Source organism: Leptonychotes weddellii, chromosome 7, assembly GCF_054177405.1.
Source record: "Leptonychotes weddellii isolate Sample4059 chromosome 7, ASM5417740v2, whole genome shotgun sequence".
Lineage (NCBI taxonomy): Eukaryota > Metazoa > Chordata > Mammalia > Carnivora > Phocidae > Leptonychotes > Leptonychotes weddellii.
In genome coordinates, this window is record NC_138375.1 from 96,029,354 (window position 1) to 96,054,289 (window position 24,936).

General features: G+C 36.0%; 1 protein-coding gene and 1 pseudogene across 14 annotated transcripts in view; one reads left to right on the plus strand and one right to left on the minus strand.

The window, feature by feature from the left end:
* Positions 1 to 24,936, minus strand: part of ERBIN (erbb2 interacting protein) — a 127,593-nt gene that overhangs the window by 32,945 nt on the left and 69,712 nt on the right. For all 14 annotated transcript variants that reach the window (XM_081825676.1, XM_081825672.1, XM_081825675.1 and 11 more), the window contains 8 exons: positions 21,178 to 21,241; positions 16,740 to 16,814; positions 15,514 to 15,658; positions 13,676 to 13,748; positions 12,943 to 13,072; positions 12,502 to 12,617; positions 10,829 to 10,898; positions 221 to 320 (listed from right to left, as the gene is read on the minus strand). In XM_081825676.1, the coding sequence (XP_081681802.1) occupies positions 221 to 320; positions 10,829 to 10,898; positions 12,502 to 12,617; positions 12,943 to 13,072; positions 13,676 to 13,748; positions 15,514 to 15,658; positions 16,740 to 16,814; positions 21,178 to 21,241 (773 nt within the window). The remainder of the gene's footprint in view (positions 1 to 220; positions 321 to 10,828; positions 10,899 to 12,501; positions 12,618 to 12,942; positions 13,073 to 13,675; positions 13,749 to 15,513; positions 15,659 to 16,739; positions 16,815 to 21,177; positions 21,242 to 24,936) is intronic.
* On the plus strand, positions 14,576 to 15,063 carry LOC102739971 (large ribosomal subunit protein bL33m pseudogene; annotated as a pseudogene).

Below are 24,936 nucleotides of genomic sequence, written 5' to 3' on the forward strand. Positions count from 1 at the left end.
AGCCTGGTGATGGGTAGTAAAGAGGGCACGTACTGAATGGAGCACTGGGTGTTATATGCAAACAATGAATCATGGAACACTACAACAAAAACTAATGATGTAATGTATGGTGATTAACATAAAAAAAAAAAGTCTAAGAGACTTAAAATTAACTTCACACCTATGCTGTGATTTGTTAGTATTTGAATTTTTAAAAGAAAAGAAATTCTTAAGTTCCTACCATCCTCAGTCCTTGGCTGCTGAGGGAACATGTAGTTAGTAAGCACCATTTTCTGGGTCTCTGAATCAGTCTCTTTTTGAAGAGGTATCAGGGGTTTGGACTAAGGAAAGAAAATAAATGTTTAATTTTCAATATTCCTAAAGCAAACACATATCCAGCAATTCTTCTGAATAAGTACTCACCATTCTTTCTATAAAATACCAATGTGTAGATTACAAAAGCAAGCTTATATATACATAAAAAACTTTTAAGCACTGATTTGAAACCTTGTAAGAATCTTAAAAAAAAATTTAGTTTTTAGTATAAAACAAAACTCATACTGTATTGCAATTATCACTGATTATTTTTTAAATTTTATTTTATTATGTTATTAATACAATTTAAAAACATCTCACATACCAAGTATATCCAGTCCAATAATTACTTAATCACAGTGACTTAATAAAGCTATAAAACAAGCCTTTCCATTTTACATTATTGTGCTCCCTTTATGTTATCGTTCCCCTTTGGGAAGAGGCTTTTATAGAAATGGTTTAGAAGGTTTAGTCTAGTTATCTGCAGATTAATTCTGGCTGAAAAGAGAGTACTTAAAGCAAATATTAAGTTGTGACCTGCTTCTCTCTTCTGTCTTCTGTCTCCATTAATGGTACCGTAAGTTACTCAGTGGTGAAACTATAAACCCCGTTATTTTGGACCTCATTTTTTCTTAAGCCTTCTTTCCTAACTGGTTATAAAGTGTTTTCAATTTATTCTTAATATAACTAATAACTTTTGCCAGGCTATTAACCTAAAATCTTACCAATCCAAGCCTTGGTCAACTCCAAACAGGGAGGGAACTACCCAATCTCTCCCTCACCTGCCACCCTAGCATAATTAAATCTTTAGACTTTTGTGAAAACTTTGCAGCTAGCTAATTCCATCCTATAATCTTACTCCCATTCAAGCATTTCCTCCATGCCCCTCAATTTTTCTGTGGTAAACAAACTGCCCTGCATCTCAAACATCTTCACTGAAAACTTTCCTTGACCTCCTCAGATAACAGAAATGGTAGATCTATTCCTTCCCCAAAGACAGTGCTCCCCTTAATATACTGGGGTGCTTATTTCCCATAGCTCATAAAGGATTAGGGGGTAGATTTAGAGCTTACAAATGCTGTGAGATCATCACTCTTTTTTTTTTTTTCTTTAAAGATTTATTTATTTATTTATTTGACAGAGAGAGACACAGCGAGAGAGGGAATACAAGGAGGGGGAATGGGAGAGGGAGAAGCAGGCTTCCCGTGGAGCAGGGAGCCCGATGCGGGACTCGATCCCAGGACCCTGGGATCATGACCTGAGCCGAAGGCAGACGCTTAACGACTGAGCCACCCAGGCGCCCCGAGATCATCACTCTTAATCACTCTTATCTCTTCAAGTATAAACACCTGTTTTTGTTTTTGTTTTTTTAAGATTTTATTTACTTACTTGACAGAGAGAACACAAGCAAGGGGAGTGGCAGGCAGAGGGAGAGGGAGAAACAGGCTTCCCGCTGAGCAGGGAGCTGGATGCGGGCCCTGATCCCAGGACCATGGGATCATGTCCTGAGCTGAAGGGAGACGCTTAACCGACTGAACCACCCAGGCACCCGATAAATACCTGTTCTTTTGAGGGATATTCAACTGTGCCTCTACCATTCTGAACTCTGCTTCTGCCATTCTATCTCCTTTCCTAATATCCACTGACCTTTGGTAGTATCCATCTATTCTTGATTCTTTTATGACAAATCTTTCCACAGTCATGGATAACTCAACAGATATAAAATGTAAATGACATGGTCATTCTCTTAAGCCACTGATGTCTTAGCAGATGAGGAGGCTCCTTGCTTAGCAGGGAGTCTGCTTCTCCCTCTCCTTCTGCCACTGCCCCTACTTGCGCTCTCTCTCTCAAATAAATAAAATCTTTAAAACAAACAAACCGCCCCTGAAATGGTTCTAAAATTAACTGTGGTAATAACTGCACAATTCTATAAATACATTAAAAGCATTCAATTGTACACTTTAAAATGGGTGAATTGTATGGTATGTGAATCATATTTCAATGAAAATGTTATAAGAAAACTAATCATCTGTTATTTATGGAGTACAAAGACAAAAAAAGAAATTGAGAATTATTTACCAAGCCTCTCCATTCCCTAAAACACTAACTCCAGTGATCTCTATTCCTATTTCTTTTTTAAAATTTTATTTTTTTTTAGTAATCTCTACACCCAACATGGGGCTTGAACTCACGACCCTGAGATCAAGAGTCTCACGCTCTTCCGACTGAGAGCCAGGCACCACTCTATTCCTATTTCATTTCAGATATTCATTCTACTTCCTTGCCATAATTCCCACAATATAGCCAATAAATATTCATCCTTTGAAATCTAAAATCACTCATTCAACATATATTTACTTATATTTGCCCTTTATACGCCAAAGTACTATGACAGGCACCAGGTATACAGTGGTCACTGATTTGGGAGAGTTTACAATATATGAGAGGAAAGATAGGGATAACAAAATGAGACATTACAACATGATTTAATTACAGGTTAGAGAGGGTACAGGGAGCGAACAGAACACATAGAAGGTGTTCACTTATCACAGTCTTGAGTGATTAGGAAAGCATTCCTGAGACAATGCCTTCCTACACAATGAATAGACATTAACCAAGTAAGAAGGGGGAGAGAGAATGTTCCAGGAGAGAACTCATTTGGGGATATGAAAATGAAGGTGTAAGGGATAGAGATGAAGATAGAGGATGAGCAAGGTCTTGAAGGATACAATATGAGAAAGGAGAAGTCATGAAAAGGTTTTAAATAGATTAGTGCTGGAACCAGATAAATGGATCATTTGTATCGTGGTTCAGAATGCAATCAGGGTGATATGAGACTGGAAGTGGTGCCAACATGGAGGCAGAGACCTGTTAGGAATCTCGATAGTCAAATCAACACCGTCCAGCATAAATACAAAAGTGAGACTAAAATGAGAACCATAATTTATAAATTATTGGCAGCTGTAGGTTTTTAAAAAGCAAAAATAAGTTAAATTTTGATAATGCATTAAATTTAACATATCCTGGATATTTAAAATATAATTTTGATGTGTGAACAATAAAAATTGCTAATGTGATATTTTACTTTCTTTGTTTATACTACATATACAAAATCCAGTGTGTATTTCACACTTAGAGCACATCTCAATTTGGACTACACACACAACAGTAGTGCCTACTGTACTGGACAGTGCAGGTCTAAGTAAAAGATGATACACTATATGATGAACAGTAGTTAAGAATTATACACCCAAGTCTCTGTCTCTAGCAAGGACTTTTTACTGATCTAGGGAACCCAGGAAAAGAAAAAAATTTAGAGCAGAGGATGGAATGTTCACCTTTGACCTAGGTGAATTTGAGACATCTAGGTGGCAATGTTAAGTAGACAATGACTGCAGTTCAGGAAAAAGAACTGAGCTGAGGATAACTGTTAAGAATAATGGGCATACAGAGAGTAATTGTATCTTTCATAGAGGAAAGTATAGGAAAAGAAACTAAAGAAGAACCTAGAGTACTACATGGGGCACCAACATATAAAAGATGGGCAGAAGAAAAATTCCTGAAAAGGAAACTGAGGAGCAGTCAATCACAAGGACAACCAGGAGAGAATGCTAAGACAGACAGCATGTGGTGCTCTCTCCAGTGTTCCACAATGCGTGCTAGTCAATTTCACCAAGACTGACACTCCCTTGAACTTCCAACTTTATCACCATCATTCTTTCTTGTCTTTGCTTCTCTCTTTGTACCTCACTGGATCTCATTATAACCATTTTCTTGCCAATTACCAAGACCTCCTTGGTGCATTGTCTTTTACACGGGGTGTGGCAAAGCTGCAATCCAGAATCATACCAACCGTGTGCTTACTCTGTATCACACAATTTAGCACATTAGTATAACTATGAGTTTGTGGTAACCAACTTCAACAGGGATATCAATGTTGCCTGAAAACCCTTCCGTGTTTCCTAAATTATACTTGAAGATATTATTTTCTAAAAGATTAAAAAAAATAGGATTTAAGAACTGCTTGGAAACTGCTACATTCTAAGAATTTCAACATAAACATTATTAGCTCTCACTCTCACAAACATCAGACCAAGCTGCCTTCAAAAGGGCAAGAGTTCCTGCCATAGTGTTTTTGTTTTTTTTTTAAGATTTTATTTATTTATTTGACAGAAAGAGAGGGAGGGAGCACACAAGCAGGGGGAGCGGCAGGCAGAGGGAGAAGCAGGCTCCACGCTAAGCAGGGAGCCCAACACAGGGCTCGATCCCAGGACCCTGGGATCATGACTTGAGCCAAAGGCAGATGCTTAACCAACTGAGCCACCCAGGTGTCCCTCTACCACAGTTTTAAATTCTATCAGTTACACACCAGTTATCCAACCCCCTCTCATATTCTTAATCTCATTCTCCACACAGCCTCCTTGCAACAACCTATAAAAATGTTCTCTAATACTAAAGGATTCTTTCTTACACTCCCCTAGCTGCTACCAGTTTATGTTCCACTCCTCTTCTTTCTCATCCAACCTTCTTAAAAGCTCAATCAACAACTGTATGGCTCCATTCTCTCATTTATTCATTTCTTAAATTGCATCGATCGGGTTTTTGATGTACACCTCTAAAACTACGTTAGCTGTAGTCAAAATAAGTTGGCAAGTTAAGTATAACTTGCCAAAATATAATGCATATTTTCCGGATTTCATTTGAATTGACCCCTCAACTTAGAATTTCCTCCTTTAAGCCAACTGTCTCATCCTTAACTTGAATCTACTATCATATAGTTTTTCTTCTACCTCTATGGCCACTCTTTTCTTAGCCTATTAATCCATCTGCCACTTAAATGTTAGTAATAAATACATAAATAAATGTATGTATGTTTGTATGTTAGTAATCCTCAGGATTCATCCATCCCTAACAATTAAATAAATAAATTCAGAGAATCCCTTTTGAGAAAGTAATAAAAGCTATGAAACCACTCCCGAAAAAAAGTGATTAAGATGATGGGCTGAGCTCCTATATCTCTTCTTGTGACAGAAATCTTTAAAAAAATTTTCTTAATAAAAAAACAAAAGGAGGACGCCTGGGTGGCTCAGTTGTTAAGCGTCTGCCTTCCACTCAGGTCATGATCTCAGGGTCCTGGGATCGAGTCCCACATCGGGCTCCCTACTTGGCGGGAAGCCTGCTTCTCCCTCTCCTACTCCCCCTGCTTATGTTCCCTCTCTCGCCGTGTCTCTCTCTGTCAAATAAATAAAATCTTAAAAACACCAAAAGGAATAGGTCTATAATGGTCCTGGAGAAAAGGAAATTGTGCCTTCAGGAGCAATTCTGAGAAATCCCAGGAGGTTTGAAATTAAAAGAACGGAGAAACCAAGAGCACAGAAACCACAGTCTAGAACAAAGTCGGGGTGGGGGGGGGAATCATGGCCACTAAAATTATTCTCTAGGTGCCTACCCAGATACCAAAGGTACTTCAAACTTAACATGCCTAACTGGAACTTAGTATCTTCCCATAAACCTATTTCTTTCTGTTGTGGTTCCTCATCTTGATTACTTTATCAATATCCAGTGAGTCACTCCAGCCACATCTCTGAGGCTCATCTTTGCTTTTACTTCCTTTCTTCTCACACACATGCATTCTTCATATACTCTACTAATGTGGCCTTTTAAGTTATACCTTAAATATACCCGCTCTTCCCTGGCCCTCTTATCATTATCTTGCTTCAAGCCAACATTTTCTATTGCCTTGAGTAAGGCAATGCCCTCCAACCAGTCTCTCCTGCCTTCACACCTGGCACCATCGCCCTTGCTAAATCCATCTTTCACAATGTAGCCCAAAAAGCTTTCCAAAATAACAATCTGATCCTATACTTGGCTTGTTCAGGGTATCCTGGTTCACCATCAACTATAGTAGGGTTGACATATATCACAGGATCACTTCTTCCTCTTAAACTGATGGCATATACAAATAATTGATTATGACTATGATGACCAAACGCCCAATTTGCCTGGGACATTTGCATTTTACACACGCTGTTCTGACATAATTATCATAAAGCCCCTTTCACTATCAAAAGTGTCCTAGCATGACAATAAATTAGTCATCCTAATCACAGCAATTTTCCACTGAGCCTGAATGACTTCCAAATTCTTAAAACAATCTTTCAAAAGCCACTCATAATTTATCAGAGTTAACATGCAATTAAAAAAAAATCTATGGGACGCCTGGGTGGCTCAGTTGGTTAAGCCTCTGCCTTCGGCTCAGGTTATGATCTCAGGGTCCTGGAATCGAGTCCCACATCGGGCTCCCTGCTCAGGAGGGAGCCTGCTTCTCCCTCTGCCTGCCGCTCCCCCTGCTTGTGCTTTAAATCTTAAAAAAAAAAAATCTATTCACCATTGTTGAAATACAAAGCAAGTTGCTCTGCATGGCATATAAGATTCCCACGACCTGGTAGCAATCTACCTCTCTGGCCTCATTTCCTACTCTTCCACTCAAAGGTTATGTTCTAGTCACAATGAACCACTTGTATAGTTACTGAGTACACTAGACTTCTTCACCAAAGAGTGCTTAGGTTTATGATATTCCTTCTGACCAGAATTTTCTTTCCCTTTCTTTGTTTAAATCCTATTATTCTTTTGAGACGTAGTCAGTCATTGCAGGCGTTTCCTCCACTGGGAAACCTGCATTTATATCCCCAAGGTACGCTCCTCCTCTTTGATCCTGAAGCCTAGTCCCACCAAGCCTTTTATTACATTGTATTACAGTGACCTTCTTAATATCCTTACTTGTCCCATCTTAGTCAGCCTGGCACAAAGAGTTATTCAATAAATGGTTCCTGAATGAAAAGGACAAAATGAATCAAATGCTCTGTTTAAGACTTCAGGGACTCATGAAAAATTATGTTACTCTGTGTATTACTCCGTGTACTGCATATAGGTATATTCACTACATGGTCAGTGAAATATCCAAGAGCAATTTATTTTGATAATTCATAATCAAACTACTTTCACATACCTTCTCCCCTATAAGTTGTTCTTTCACAGCAAAACGACTGCTTCATATTGTAAGGGAGGTTTTACCTTTTTATTGCTTCTTCATTTACCTCTTTATTATCTGTCAAACTTTGAGAAAAAATACAAAACCCCCCATCACTACAATTTTTTTTAAAGACTTTATCTGAGAGAGAGAGTGCATGTGCGCACGCAAGCACGGGGGAGGGGCAGAGAGAGAGGGAGAAGCAAACTTCCTACTGGGCAGGGGGCCCAATGCAGGACTCGATCCCAGGACGCTGAGATCACGACCTGAGCCAAAGGCAGATGCTTAACTGACTGAGCCATCCAAGTGCCCCTACAATTTTTTTTAAAGATTTATTTATTTGAGAGAGAGAGGGCAAGCATGAGTTGGGGGACAGGGAGTGAGAGAATCTTAAGCAGACTCCCTGTTGAGCACAGAGGCCCACCCAGGGCTCGATCTCATGTCCCTGAGATCATGACCTGAGCCAAAATCAAGAGCTGGATGCTCAACCGACTGAGCCACCCAGGTGCCCCCACTACAATTTTTTTATTATTATTTTTAAAGATTTTATTTATTTGACAGAGAGAGACACAGCGAGAGAGGTAACACAAGCAGGGGGAGTGGGAGAGGGAGAGGGAGAAGCAGGCTTCCCGTCGAGCGGGGAGCCCGATGCGGGGCTCGGTCCCAGGACCCTGGGATCATGACCTGAGTGGAAGGCAGACGCTTAATGACTGAGCCACCCAGGCGCCCCAATTTTTGTTTTTTTAAAGTAATTAACAGATGTGGAACAAAGAAAAGAAAATGAGAGAACATTATAAATATGAAGAAATTGTCTTAGATACTAGATAATTTCACTAAAATGAGTCATCTGGCATAATTTGCTGGTATTGATTTACTGCAATAATGCTATTATACTAAAAGTCTGAGTCCTTGAGACCAGGAGCTATGTCTCATAACTATAATAAGTATCTGGCATAAGCCAGGGCCCAGCAATGTTTTGAGAATCCAGATGCAAATTTTCAAAATGTGTCACATGTAAATATTCAATTAAGAGAGATCAGAAAATTAAAAGTTCCATATATACATGAACTGACACATTTAATGATGATGCAGTAATCACTGTGTTCAAGCTGTAACAGAAGCAGAGGTATCATCATTTCAATATTTCCTTAACTTGCAGAACAAGGAAATACTACAATCTGATTCATAAGTGTGGACTGACAACAACTTAAGGCTTTTAGGATATTAATAAGAATTAGGTAAGAAAAGGGATCTTGGTTGAGAAGTCTGGAGAATCCTGAAATAGAGACAAGTGGGTTTCTTTACTATAGTAACATGTAAGTTGTTAATATAATTCAAAAGAAGGATATAATACAATCTCCCAAGCAAATTTAACTATGAAACTTAAGATCTTATGAGACTAGTGTATCCAAAACCCTAGGAAAATAGAGCTTTAGATAATTTATTATAAGATACTGCTCAAAGTCAAATACTAAGCATTAATGTATTAAAAGTATCAGCAAACTGTATACTCTACTATGTTAAAAAATTTTTTTACCAGTAATACATACCTGAGAACAGGTATGGAAAAAAGATTTCCTCATACTTACAGATAGTAAGTTAACCCTTATTTTGTTTAGGACCTAAAATCTATTATTTTGGCAACATTATACAGGAGGTTTCTGATCAATTAAAGTAGAAGGTTTACAACAATCTACACCATGAATCCTAAGACTGAGACATTTCAAATTAAACTCAAAACATTTTGCCAATGTTTTTCACAGGTGAATGATACCTACTATTTGCAAGGATAAAATACTAACATTTATTTCTAAGACCAAGGCAAATACCAAGAGACTTATCTATTAACTGTCCAAATGGAAACTTAGCTAGAGTACTAAGATAGAATCACTGTCCTGACCTTCCTGCCTCCCATGCACTGTAATACATTGAAATCAGTATTTCATCCCCACCATTCCGCTAAAACTATGTACTTTTCCCAAAGTCAGTAACTACTTCTGCCTTGACAAACCTAACAGCCAATTAGCTCATCTATCTGACCCATCAGCAACATGTGGCACAGATATCTTTCCTGAAGCACTTTCTTCAGATGACTCTCTAGAACACATTCTCCTGGTTGACTGGCTCTTCTTATTCTCCTTTTGGGGCCACTCTCTTCCCTGTGCTTAATCTTTGATCTTCTTTTCTTCTCTATCCTCTTTCCCTAGTAATTTTATGCAGTTCCATGGTGTTAAATGAAACATTTGTACAATGCTGACTCCCAAATTTTATCTCCAGCCAATACCTGACATTCCTACATTCCTTCTCACCATCTCCATTATTATCACAATAGTTGAAGCCCAGCCACAGCCTCCTTACTGAACTTTCTCCCTCCAAAACAGAATATTCCACCCATAACCTTAGCACCCAACTATGGTCCATTCCTCACACAAGCGTCAAAATGATCTTTTAAAAATGTACATTACCTCTTGCCATTGCCTGGCAGGAAATACTTCAATATATTTCTATCTAATTCAGAGTAAAAGCCCAATTGGTTAGTATGGCCTACAAGGTCCTATGTGCTCAATCTAGTCCCAGTCTTCCTCTCTGATCTAATCTTACTCAATTCTCTTCCTTGCTCACTGTATTCCAGCCATCAGAGCTTTTATCTATTTTATCTATTCCTCAGTTACACCAAGCTCATTCCAATATTGGGAACTTTACTCTTAATATTTAAATGTACTTCCTCTCCCAACTCACTGCCCTAGTCTATGCATGACTCACTCCTAATTTCACGTAAGCATCTGCTCTACTGGTTGCCTTCCTTAGAGAAAGACACTTCCTAAATCACCCTATTTAAAATAGGATGTTTACTCTTGCCCTGCTACTCTTCTAATCACTATCAGGTTCTATTTTTCTTTGTAGCTCTGACATATTATTACATAATTACTTATTATAGCTATCCAGTGTGGTTTTATCTATTTTCTTTATCTCTCTTGAAAATATAAGTTCAATGAGACTATAAGACGATTCTATTTGTTTCACCAATATATCTCAAGCTCCCAGAGCAATTCAGGACCTATATAAGCCTTTAATAAATGTTTATCAATCAAAGAAAAGTCCAAGGAATAACTCTTAGTTCCTTAGAAACATTTCTTTAAGTTGTGTGAAAGTGTTTGATTATAAGCATAATTTAAATTGATTATTAAATTTCTATAGATATATGCCACAGAGGATCACTATAAAAACTTTAAGAAGTTAGAGAATACCGAGTCTGATTTCTTAATCTCTATATCTTTTTACAGATTCAGGAGAAATTAGACAAGTCCAATAGGATTTATTGTTTTGAATCTACACTACACAAACTGCACAAAAATATCTGTATCCAAATATTTTCCAAGATTTTTCTTATATTTTTAAATGTATACCAGAGTATAACTGCTCTTAAATGAGCCCATGTAAATTATTATGCATAATCATGTAACACAATTGGCATTCCAGTAATTTACAAAATCAAATGCCTACCTGATTATCTGAGAGCCACATAGCAGTCAATTGTTGTAGCTTTGTAAAGCTAAAAGGCAAATTCTTTAATCTGTGGGGAAAATACAAAATTAAAATAACAAATGTTAAAATGTAAGAGCAAAACCTAATGGTCTTCTAAACAATATTATATTATTCATAGAAGAAAAATATTTAATTTAGGAGAGAACCCAATATAGGTCTTTGACATAAGATAGAAGACAAAATATTATCCAGTTTTATAAGAATTCACTTTAAAAATACAATTCTTCAATTGAATCAATTTGGCTAGGGGAAAAATGGATTATCTAATAACCCCCCAAAAAATTATCTGCTAGAAAAAAATGTTAACCATCCCTATTTAATGCAAAGACAAGAACACATTAAGCAATGTCTCATAACATTGCTTTGGATATTTTATTTGTATTTAGAAAGAACAAACTACTACAGAAAGCCTTAGTGATGACTCGTTACAAAAACTGCACTGTTCTGTTTTTTTCTTGTGAGCCAGCACTTTCATATTCCAAAGACTATTTAAACATTATAATGAATAAAAAACAAAGTAATATTAATACCTCATCAGAATGCCAAATTAGAACAGCACCTATTTAAAAAGAATGTCTACTTAAATCTTCTTTCTTATTATGCCTATCCATTCTGCTATACCTATTTTCCAAGGCAATTTGCTAGAACCTGGGGCTCTCGCTTTGGGGTACAAAGTATGGGCAAAAATGGGGACTGAATTTTTAAAAGGTAGTGGTTATTCTTAAATAAAATGGAACAGTCCGAATACCCTAACTAGTCAGAAAACTGGGCTTACATTAAAGCTCTACTTTATAAGCTAAATGAGTCATCTTAAATTAGTTTTAATTTTCTCCTCATAAAATGACAATACCTATTGTACTATTTCATAGTATTGTTTTGAATACTTTGTAAGATACTATGAAAGCATAATGTAAAAATGCTCTACAGACATTCTTTTATCATTATTAGTATCTTTACCTCAGGAAAAATTACAGTCTGTTCTTAACATTATTCCAATTTAGTAACTCTCGTGATCTATTTGCTCTGCACCTTGACTGTGTTGCCCAAGCTGTGTGAATGGGTGCCTAATCACATCTCAGCTCAGAAAAATACAGAGAGTAGATTAGATGAAAAGCTGCTTCATTCAGCAGCAGTATTAAGGTGAAGATATGGAATAAAAAAGGTGACTATAAGGAAAGAACAGCTGTATAGCTCAAGCTGTAAGTTGTATAGCTGAAGTCGACACAAAATGAACTATGACAAATAACCGCAGTATAAAAACCACAGGCAGGGGCGCCTGGGTGGCTCAGTGGTTAAGTGTCTGCATTCCACTCAGGTCATGATCCCAGGGTCCTGGGTTCGAGCCCCGCATTGGGCTCCTTGCTCAGTGGGAGGCCTGCTTCTCCCTCTCCCAACTCCCCCTGCTTGTGTTCCCTCTCTCGCTGTCTCTCTGTCAAATAAATAAATAAATTCTTAAAAAAAAAAAAAAAAAAAAAAAAAACCACAGGTAAAATTAGGTCATTCTTTCAAATGAAAATTCCATTTAAAAACCAAAAAAGCATATGAAAAGAACAACATGCATGATATTTTATATCAAATGATGAAATTTGAATTTCATCCAATGTCTTCTATAAACCAACATTATTACAAACCTATTGTCACTTAAATTGATGACTTTTAATTTTTGCATATCACCCATTTCCTCTGGAAGTGTCTCAAGTTTATTGGAATGGAGAAATAGCACAGTTATATTTTTCCAGCTTCCAATCTGAAAGAGAAACATAAAACTGGGTATCAAAATTCTGGCCTACTGCTTAATAGGCAGAAGTAAAATATACTTTCCAAAAGTTATGAAAACATTCTTCTCATTTATAAAAGGAAACATATTTTCTCTTTTCAATTATTAATTTTCATGTATAAAGAGAAGTATTTAGGTATCTCTGTAAATCAGTATAGCTAATTATTATTCAGAGAATAAGTAACAGAGTTACATAATTATTTCTAAAGAAAACAGATAAAACCACACTGGATAGCTATAATAAATAATATGGGGAAAAAAAAAGAAAATTCAAAGCAAATTTGAAATACAATACCTCTGGGGGTAACTGTTGTAAATAATTATGATCTGCAGCAAAGGTTCTTATATTAGTAAGCTGCCCAATAGATGAAGGCAAAGCCTCAACTTCATTGAAGCTACAGTCCAGTTCTTCTATTGATACTAACCTAATCAATTAAAACAGAAAACACATATTTTTAAGAAGTTTCCTATATATAATCAAAAACTTAAGAATATATAAATATTTGAACTTGACTTTAACAAATCTAGAAAAACTCTATTTCCACTAAACTTAATAATAAAAATAAGCCTACCTTTATTAAAAAAAAACCTATCCAACCTGTAACCAATTACTTATTAAAATGCTTATGGAATCTCCTTTAGATGCTATTTATGCAGTTATCTAAAAATATATATGATTGGAAAAAAAATAAAAATAAAAAATAAAAAATAAATAAATAAATAAAAATATATATGATTGGGCGCCTGGGTGGCTCAGTCGTTAAGCGTCTGCCTTCAGCTCAGGTCATGATCCCAGGGTCCTGGGATCGAGTCCCACATCGGGCTCCCTGCTCGGCAGGGAGCCTGCTTCTCCCTCCCTCACTCCCCCTGCTTGTGTTCCTGCTCTCGCTGTGTCTCTCTCTGTCAAATAAATAAAATCTTTTAAAAAAATAAAAAAATAAAAATTAAAATATATATGATTGAATGAAAACATAAATATATAAAGCTGAATGAAAGTAAAGTCTTCTAGTGATTCAGAAAAATCTTACCCTCCTATAGAGTCTGGCAGGTACATTAATTGATTTTCATCTATTTTAAGAGTTGTTACATTCTTCAATGAACCTATTTGAGAGAAGAAATAATATACAATTTTCCAGCTTGAACTAGAAGCAGGTCAACCAACAGTCAATATGAGCACATACTACATTTGACATGAATCATACAGAACTTTCTTAATCAACCCATCTACAAGAGAAACCAACCTAACCTCATTACTCTGTACTCCCTTACCCTGTATTTTCAATTTTTACCAACATATCACCTTTTAACATTAGTGTATATTTATCTACTTTACTCCTGTTAAAAATGCAAGCTTCATAAAAGTAGGGACTTCTGCCTGCTTTGTTCATAGATGTAGCCCTGCTCCTTAAAACAATGCCATGGCACAAGTGAGCACAAACAAAAAGGAATGGTAGGTGTATAAAATTCATAGGTATATGGCAAACTATTCTGTGTATTCTAAACACTAAAGCAATAAAAACAGAGTTTAATTTAAAATTAAAAAGTGTTGAGGGGCGCCTGGGTGGCTTAGTCGTTAAGCGTCTACCTTCGGCTCAGGTCATGATCCCAGGGTCCTGGGATGGAGCCCCACATCGCGCTCCCTGCACTGCAGGAAGCCTGCTTCTCCCTCTCCCACTCCCCCTGCTTGTGCTCCCTCTCTCACTGTGTCTCTCTCTGTCAAATAAATAAATAAAGTCTTCTTAAAAATAAAATAAAATTAAATTACAAGTGTTGAATAAATTATAGAATTTGCAAAATGTAACCTGAGCTAAAACAGCTATGTAACTCAATTAAGTATATAAAAATATTTTTTGGTTTTTATGTTTAAACATCATGAAGATGGCAAGATCTATGTTTTTGGTTCTTGAATCAAAATAATTCAGGAGCGACTTTGGTCCCGTTTAGGAGACTGCGTGGGTGTTGTCACCATGTTCCTATCTGCGGTCACCTTTGCCAAGAGCAAGTCAAAAACCATTCTGGTGAAAATGCTGAGCCAAGCTGGGACAGGTTACTCCTTCAACACTAAGCGAAGCCGACTACGGGAGAAACTGACTCTCTTGCATTATGATCCAATTGTGAAAACAAAAGTCCTCTTTGTGGAACAGAAGAAAATACGTTCCCTCTGAACAATGGATTGAAAACGAGTTTGATTTATAAATGAGAATACTGAGGGTGGGATACTAATTCAGAAATTCTGCAGCATGTAATAAAAGAAGAGGAAATGGCACGGAATCACTGCCTCCTGTGATTTGAAGGCCATTGTGAAGAAAAACAATGTACTGAAAGAAAGTTCTTCATATTAGGACATATATCATTGCATCACATTTATTTATCTCTCTGGATATTTTTACAGCCCTTAATAAAAAATATTAAAATTAAAAAAAAAAGATAATAATTCAGTTTCCTTGAACTATCATCAGACTAAAAGCAACTACAAATATAGACTCTCCTGGGATTTACTAAAGTGGTTTGTTTTCTCATCTGTGAGTCTAAAATGGAGACTGAAAAAAAGTTACTAGATAAGGGCTATGAATAAGAGTTAAAGTTTGGATAAATTAACCTCTTTTTAAAGAGTTTAAATTTTATTATAGTGATAAAAATGACATTTCTTTAAAGAAAAATATAGTAATGTCAACCAAGAAGTAAAATGTGTAACTGATCACACGAGGAAAAAATTCAAGTAAGATTTGTGACTGGCAGTACAATAAAACTAGCTCAAAACAAATAAAATTTGGTATCTGAAAGCTTTGAGTGAAACAATGGCAAAAATGTAATTTCTGAGATTTTACATTAGTAAAAATTACATGAATTAGAAAGCAATACAAACCAATAGTCTCAGGCAGTTGTTGAAGTGAATTGCTTGATAACAGGAGGTCTTGAAGGTTTTCACAAGCTGAAATTCCTTCTTCAATCATTTCAATATTATTTTTGGAAACATCCAAGTATGTGAGCTGTTTCAAACTACCAATAAACTGTAAGTAAAAAGAGGAAATCTCATGACTATATTAAGTGAATTTATGGCTAGTTTAGGTAATACACTCAATACCAAGTTATAATTCACAATTAAATGTTTATATGAGAGAAAAGATTCAATTTTTTTTAAATGCCATAAGTAATGTATTCAATAATAAAGCTAAGAGCTCCTGCTAAGAACCTAGCAGAGTGACAATGGACATATACTTTTCGTTGGGAACTCAGCTGTCACCATTGACTAGGGCGATAGGACATAAAGGGATTCTTAGGTTCTTTGGGTATGGGAATAAATAAATGTCAGTCGGTAAGACAGAAACTACATGGGAAATATCCCACTTTTTTTTTTTTTTTAAAGATTTTATTTATTTATTTGAGAGAGAGAGATTGAGAGACAGACAGCATGAGAGGCAGGAGGGTCAGAGGGAGAAGCAGACTCCCTGCCGAGCAGGGAGCCCGATGCGGGACTCGATCCCGGGACTCCAGGACCATGACCTGGGCCGAAGGCAGTCGCCTAACCAACTGAGCCACCCAGGAGCCCGGGAAATATCCCACTTTAACAGTTCTCCGGACAAAATGAGTTAGGATATAAACTCAATTGCAACCACTGTGAAGGACACACTCCAGGTCCAGGAAATTAAAATGAGTCTAGGGGTGCCTGGGTGGCTCAGTCGTTGGGTGTCTGCCTTCGGCTCAGGTCATGATCCCGGGGTCCTGGGATCGAGCCCCACATCGGGCTCCCTGCTCAGCGGGAAGCCTGCTTCTCCCTCTTCCACTCCCCCTGCTTGTGTTCCCTCTCTTGCTGTCTCTCTCTCACTCTGTCAAATAAATAGATAAAATCTTAAAAAATAAATTAATTAATTAATAAATACAAAGAGTCTATTTTACAAAGTTTACTATGGTAATTTTCTATTTTAGTCAAGAATATATTGATAGTAAAAAAAAATGCTATTTGCTTCTATCTAATATATTAACAATTAAATAACCATCTTTTTTAAAAAAGTAATCTGAAAATGTATAATTCATAAAACTGCAAAGAATAGACTGTAATAAGAGAAGCCATTTAGAGTTTGATATACATACCCCTGGAATAAAAGTCAGTCTATTACCATCCATCCAAAATTCTTTCAATCCACTTAGTTGCTCAAGTACTTCAGGCTGTTTGGATAAGAAAGGGGTATGGGGATTCAATAATTTCCTTGAATGTTTTTATTTGTCAAAAGAAGCTCCAAGGAACTTGTGGGGGCGCGTGGCATGGAGCAGAGCCAAGATTCTAGACTTTTCACTTTATTATAGTTACTACAGTGGTTCTACTAAAAGAGAACTCAAAGATAAGCATTCCAGAAGAGTAGATTGCATAAATCTCATTTAAGCTTTTGATTACACAACAGGCTCAAGTATTTACAAAACTAATAAAGAAATAAAAATAGGTCCCACTGCTTTCAAGAGTACAAAAAGATACTCTCAATCATTATCTGTAAAAAGATTTCACCTCTTCCCCACAACCCAGCAATTGCACTACTAGGTTATCTACCCCAAAGATACAAATGTAGTGATTCAAAGGGGCATCTGCATTCCAATGTTTATAGCAGCCAACGTCCATAAAAGCCAAACTATGGAAAGAGCCCAGATGCACATCGATAGATGAATGGATAAAGATGTGGTACACACACACACACACACACACACACACACACACACGACGGAATACTACTCAGCCATCAAAAAATGAAATCTTGCCATTTGCAACGACATGGATGGAACTAGAGGGTATTATGCTAAGCGAAAAAAAGTCAATCAGAGAAAGACAATTATCATATGATCTCACTCATATGTGGAATTTAAGAAACAAAAGAGAGGATCATAGGGGAAGGGAGGGAAAAATAAAAGACGAAATCAGAGAGTGAGGCAAACCATAAGAGACTCTTAATCATAGGAAACAAACTAGGGTTACTGGGCGGTGGGGGGGGCGGTGAGGGGATGGGGTAACTGGGTGATGGACATTAAGGAGGGCATGTGATGTAATGAGCACTAGGTATTATATGAGACTGATGAATCAGTGAACTCTACCTCTGAAACTAATAATACACTATATGTTATTTAAATTTAAATTGTAAATAAAATAAATAAAATGGGGAAAAAAGAACCAATTAAGAATTAAGAAAACTAATCATTGTTAACTACTTATTAATTAACTATTCTATATGATAATATAATGGTGGTACATATCATTACACATTTGTCCAAACCCACAGAATGTACAACACTGGAAGTAAAACCTAATGTGAACTATGGACCTCAGGTAATTATGTTGTGTTAATGTAGGTTCATCAAGTGTAATCAATGTACCACTCTGGTGGGGGGTGTTGATAATGGGGGAAGTTATGTATGTGTGGGAAGGGTGTATATGGAAAATCTCTGTACCTACCCTCAGCTAAAATTTGCTGTGAACCTAAAACTACTCTAAAAATAAAATCTATTAAAAAAAAAAAGATTTAGCCTTTTATGAAAAGAACAAAGATACTCCGATGACTAAGAGGGAGAAAAATGAAAACAATTTAACTGTCCAATAATAAGGGAAAGGTAAATAAATCAAGGCATAATCATATGATATGCACATTCTGTTATTTTAAACTCTTAGCAATTACTTAATGAAATAGTTTTTAGTATGGTTTTGATAATCAAAAAATTAATCAGAGGGTTGCAGTGGACCTTGGTATTGAGACAAAATTTGATCTTGGGCATTTGCCCTTGCAGGCTTTATTGAATGCATCCTTCAAAGGTATTTCTGTCACCACACAAAGCTCTGTGTAGTCACTGACACAGTGATGTCATAGAGTACCATCATATCTAATCAACATCATCACACAAGTAATACATAAAAGTCATGTCATTCAGATTTACTGCTAACATATAAATATAGGTAAGGTGTATCTTGGATTAAAAGAAATACCTTTTTGTGCTGTTTGTGTTATCATTTTAAGGGTGAGTTTTTAAAAAATGTATAATGCTGCAGACCGAAATGGTACAAAAATTAATGATTCTGAATGTTACTGATTCATCGAACAATAATTAAGATTTTTCAAACAGTTAATATGGATGTAGATTAATACTTTTAAATACCTTAAGAGTACAATAGTTTAACAATTTAGGAAGAACAGTGTATGTATTTTTTCACAAGAGGTTAAAAACTTCCACAACACACAACAAAACCCATCATAAACCATCTTCAATTAAAAGATAGTAAAGAAGGGGCGCCTGGGTGGCTCAGTCGTTAAGTGTCTGCCTTCGGCTCGGGTCATGATCCCAGGGTTCTGGGATGGAGCCCCGCATCGGGCTCCCTGCTCAGTGGGAAGCCTGCTTCTCCTCCTCCCACTCCCCCTGCTTGTGTTCCCTCTCTCACTGTGTCTCTCTCTGTCAAATAAATAAATAAAATCTTTAAATATATATATATATATATAGTAAAGAATATGAAAGTGTATTTTAGAAAAAAAATAAGGTATACAAAACCACCATGCTCTTCCACTGACTTCAACTGTAAAGTTCACTGTCTATTTGATGAGCAAATGTATAACATAACACCCACAGGGCAATCATGAAGCTGACAATACTGAGAAATTCTTGTTCCTAAGATTATCACTTGACAGCAGACACATAAAAAGATGCTCAACATCACTCATCATCAGGGCAATGCAAATCAAAACCACAATGAGATATCACCTCACACCTGTCAAAATGGCTAAAATCAACAACACAAGAAACCAGTGTTGGCAAGGGTGTGCAGAAAAAGGAACCCTCCTGCACTGCTGGTGGGAATGCAAATTGGTGCAGTCACTGTGGAAAACAGTATGGAAGTTCCTTAAAAAATTAAAAATATAATGCAGCAATTCCACGCCTGAGTAATATCCAGAGAATGTGAAAACACTGATTCGAAAAGATACACACCCGTTTGTGGCAGCATTATTTACATGGAAGCAGCCCTGGGTCCACTGATAAATGAATGGATAAAGATGTGGTATGGGCGCCTGGGTGGCTCAGTCAGTTAAGTGTCTGCCTTTGGCTCAGGTCATGATCTCAGAGTTCTGGGATTGAGCCCTGCATCTGGCTCCCTGCTCAGCAGGGGAGTCTGCTTCTCCAGCTCCCTCTGCCCCTCCCCCTGCTTGTGCTCTCTCTCTCTATATATAAATAAATAAAATCTTAAAAAAAAAAAGATGTGAGATGTGTGTGTGTGCAGTACTACTCAGCCATAAAAAAGAATGACTTCTTGCTATTTGCAACATGAATGGCTCTAGAAAGTATAATGCTAATAAGCAAAGTAAGTCTGTCAGAGAAAAAGAAATACCACATGATTTCACTCATATGTGGGATTCAAGAAACAAAGTAAATGAACAAAGAAAAAAAAAGAGACAAACCAAGAATCAGATTCTCGACTACAGAGAACAAACTGATGGTTACCAGAGGGGAGGTGGGTGGGGAGATGGGTGTAAAAGGTAAAGGAGATTAAGAGTGCTCTTGATGAGCACCGAATAATGTGTAAGTTGTTGAAATCACTATATTGTATACCCGAAACTAATATAAACACTGTATGTTAATTATACTAGAATTAAAAAAAAAAAAAAAAAGACTAGGGGCACCTGGGTGGTGCAGTCGGTTAAAGCGTCAGACTCTTGGTTTTGGCTCAGGTAGTGATCTCAGGGTTGTGGGATCTAGCCTTGCCTCCAGCTCTGCATTGAGCGTGGAGTCTGCTTGAGATTCTCTCTTCCTCTCCCTCTGATCCCCCAAGCCCTCCCACCCCACGAGCTAGCTCTTTCTCTCTCAAATAATCTTTTAAAAAAAGACTATCATTTGAAATCTACCATAATTTTAAAAACCAAACTTATAATGTAAAAAAATTTAATGATGATGATATTCAGGCCAATGAATTCCTCTTCAGAAAAAATATCTAGCTTATTTTCTGAGTTCTTTTGGAGAACTCACTAAAGACAAAAATCTACTTACATAGTCTTTTCCTTTTTGATTCTTTACCATAGCACATTTTGCATACAAAACAAAAACAATTCAGAGGTCTTATTACCAATTGAAAAATAACAGTTGTTTCACTCAATGTTTTCCTTTTAGCTATTAAGTAAAATTACAGAAAAATATTTTATCATTGAATCAATTCCTGAGTAATACCCTCAGGGAGCTACTTTTGACTCAGAAGTACTTTTTATTATTCCTTCTAGGCTGATGAAACTTTATTTTTCCCTTATAATCTCTCAAACTGTCTACTTACTGTGCCTAAAACTTTTAGTTACCCTTTTCCATGGGTTTCTCATTTATTTTACATTTTATTCTCACTACTGTCAGATATTTCTGTCTGCTTAATTTTCCATTAGTAACTTTTATATCTTTTTTCTTAAAAAAATACATATATCTTTAACCTATTCTATATTTTAAAATGCTAAGAAATAAATACATTAATTTTCACATGTTCTCAATCAAATTTAAGACCTCTGGATAGAGACTGGTATGAACTTACCACTTCTGTGAATTCATTACTTCCCAAATCCAATCTTTCCAGTTGGGTCAGTCTATTCATGGTTCTATGCACAAGGGATTAATGAAGAATTGAGTATACAAAAATATCAATTAAATGGAAGCTTTCAAAAGTAATAGTGTTAAACATTCTTATGTAATATCTAATGTACAGGTTTCACCATATTGACAAAATGTAATTTCTCAGGAAAGTATTCTTTAATTTCTAAATAAAATAAGTTATGAATTATTCTCTAATTTGGCTTCTCATCAGGTCTTCATTTCTATTCATACGTAGTCACAGTAAATTGAAACACATAGACCTGAATACGAGTAACCGGTTTTCACTTTTTTCACAAAATAAATTTTCATATAATATTAATCAACTAATGAATTAGACTGTTTGGCAGCTACATAGTAATTATTACCGTTTTTCAAGACTGGTCATATATTTGTAAAACTTTAAGATAGCTTAATTCTGAAAATTAATACTCAAAATTCTAAGAACAGTAAACACAATATTTCTTAACACATTTCCAAATTAATTTCAAGACAACTCAAAATAAAGTTTTAAATCATTTTTTTTTTTTAAAGATTTTATTTATTTATTTGAGAGAGAGAGAGCTCATGAGAGGGGGGAGGGTCAGAGGGAGAAGCAGACTCTGTGCTGAGCAGGAAGCCCGATGTGGGACTCGATCCCGGAACTCCAGGATCATGACCTGAGCCGAAGGCAGTCACTTAACCAACTGAGCCACCCAGGCGCCCGATAAAATCATTTTTAACTTCCAACTTACTACCAATATTTCTCTGCAACTACAGGGACTTGAAAATTGTACAAAAACTCACTTAATAATGAAATAAACTAAATTGTGCTTTTATCTCTACTTCAATATGGCATTTTAAAAACCTAAACTAATTAATTCAAACACATATTTACACTCTTACATTGCTATTTTTAGAGAAACCCCTAGTATTTGACAGACTGAGGTACTACCAGCTACCCAGATATAGAACTTTGTGCTATAATTTTTAAGGATATGTTAAAATGAAAGCAAAATACAGTTATCATCATATTATCAGTACATATTAATATGCTAATAACTTAAAATTAACATCATTAAAAACCAACAGCCTCCTTAAATTACGACACAAGAACACAGACTATTTCTATCTTCTCTGGAAATCTAACAAATTAGAAAAAGTAAAATTAAACTCACTTAAAACATTTCTCTGGCTTTTCAGGGAAAAAAACTAACAAACATAGGAACACACATAATTGGGGGCGCCTGGGTGGCTCAGTTAGTTAAGCAACTGCTTTGGGCTCAGGTCATGATCCCAGGGTCCAGCGGTGGATTGATCAGCCCTGAGCCCCACGGGCCCCATGTTGAGCTCCCAGCTCAGCAGGGAGTCTGCTTCACCCTCCTGCTATGCCCCTACCCCGTGCTTGTGTGCAAGCTCTCTCTCAAATAAATAAAAATCTTTTAAAAATAAATAAACAAATAAAAGAACACACATAATTGTAATGCCACTATGTTACTGAACTAACGTTAGAGGAAGCTAATTTTTCCCGACCCTTCCATTTTAAGTATGCCATTCTATCAACATTCCTTTAACTTATTTCATAACACCAATTTTTTTCAAAGCTGCTTTATTTAACTTAGACTTATTAAGGGCCTTGTCTCAGGTACTATGAAGTACTATAATTCTGTTTCCCTTACTCGTATCTGTCTTTGTCCAGAAAATCTCTAGGTCAGTTGTAGTTTGCTTAATAACAAAGCAAAAGGTGTTTCCAGGGTATTTCTGAAGAAAGATGAGATGCTATGATATTAAACTATGCCCATAATACTATCTCAGGTAAACATTTGAGAAAAGTAGAGAGGTGTGTGAGAAGGGAGGCAAACACTAAAAGAAAACATAATCTTATTTTTCTTAATTCAATATCATAAAAAATCCACACGGAGCAGTTAAACACTGTAACAAGTGAAGTTTTAAAACTAATGCAGGAAAAAGTGAATGACATGTGTATGTAACAAAAAGAGAAATGTAGTGTAAAATTTTCAAAATGTCTCCATTTCAACTTGCATTAGTTTATACTGGCAACTTTAGTCCTACTAAGATACCTCAAAAGTCTAAGATAAAATTTCATGTTTTCATTTTCAAGTCTTTTCATTTAAGATCCAGCTTCCTACTTCAAGGAGAATCTACAAACAATATATCCCTCAAATTTCTTCCTGTTTACCTCTAAAATCTCTTTGTATTTAACTCCTTTTTATCATCTCTTCTTATGTCACAGAGGAAAAAAACACATCTTTTGTATGCTTGGTGCTGTACCCTCTAGTACTTAGATGGTATTAAATTTCACTTAGCTACATATCTAAAACAGCTTTCCCAGTGCTCACATCTTTGATTATAAAAAGGTTTACTCACATAACCTAAATACACATGACTTTCGTAACATTTAAAACTACTGCCTCTTTAGAGTTTGTGAGGTCTCAAAAGTTTTAATTACAAGTCTTAAAAAGAGAGCAGTAAAGAATTATATTTGAAAATACATCAGACAGAGCCCAATTTAAAGTTAAATAAGGAGATAAAATAATGAGTTAAAATTATGCTATCAGATACACCGTATTAATTATAGCCTTAGCTATTTCAGTAAGCAATTTACATCTTATTCAAATCTCTTAGAAAGCAGTCAGTTTGAACTAAGGAGTCATCAATGCCAGTACCACATCTATAAAATATTTAAACCTTTTTGAATTTAATATGGATCCTAATTCCCATTTTAATTTACACTCACAGCCATCCCTATAAACACCAATCATTTCTGCACTGAACAATTATCCGCTAATAGATAATGTCTTCTGGGAATCAAAATTAGATATGCTCTTTGTCTTCAAAGACTTACATTCATGGGGAAGGTTACAGGTACATGTAAAAACGGGAGTAAAATGTATAAAAAAATAAGGCTAACATGGTAAATTTCATAACAGATACAAATAAGATACCACAGAAGTTGAGTAAGCAAAACTAACTCCTGGGAAACTGGAGATATCTCCCTTAAAAGGTAATAATTAACTCTCGACAAATCAATCACAACAGAAATCAGCAAAGTTTTCTGTAAAGGATCAGAGAATAAATAATTTAGGCTTTGCATACAGTCTTTGTCACAACTACTTGACTCTAGCACTACAGAGCAAAAGGAGCCACAGAAAATATGTAAATGAATGTGTTTCCAATGAAACTTTATTTACACAAAAACAGTGGGCCAGATTTAACAAGATGGTAGTTTGCCAATGCCTACACTGTAAAAACGTAGCAATGAATTCAGGAAGTTTTAATGTATTTTTTCAATAAATGGACACAGACTACAGTGCATTCTGAGTGTGTAGATCTGTTTTAGTTTTATCTTATTTGCTCTTGGATTGCCATCTCTTCTTGATGTTAGCTTACCAGCAGGGGGCCCTCTACCCCACTTCTAATTTACAACAGACTATAAAACCGGACAAATTCTTATAATTACAGTTATCAGACTTCACATAAAGACGCTACAGATCTCACTAATGAATACTATATAAGAGCTCTAGCATATGAACTGGGATCTTTATATGGGACTAGTGGGCTTTACAGACATATTTTGATATTTGTCACGCAAGACCAGGTTTCAGAAAGCTATGAAACCACTATAAAATAACCAACAACAGATGTGAAAGTTTTATATTCAATACCACTAATTAAAATATGACCACAAATGTCAGTCTTTAAA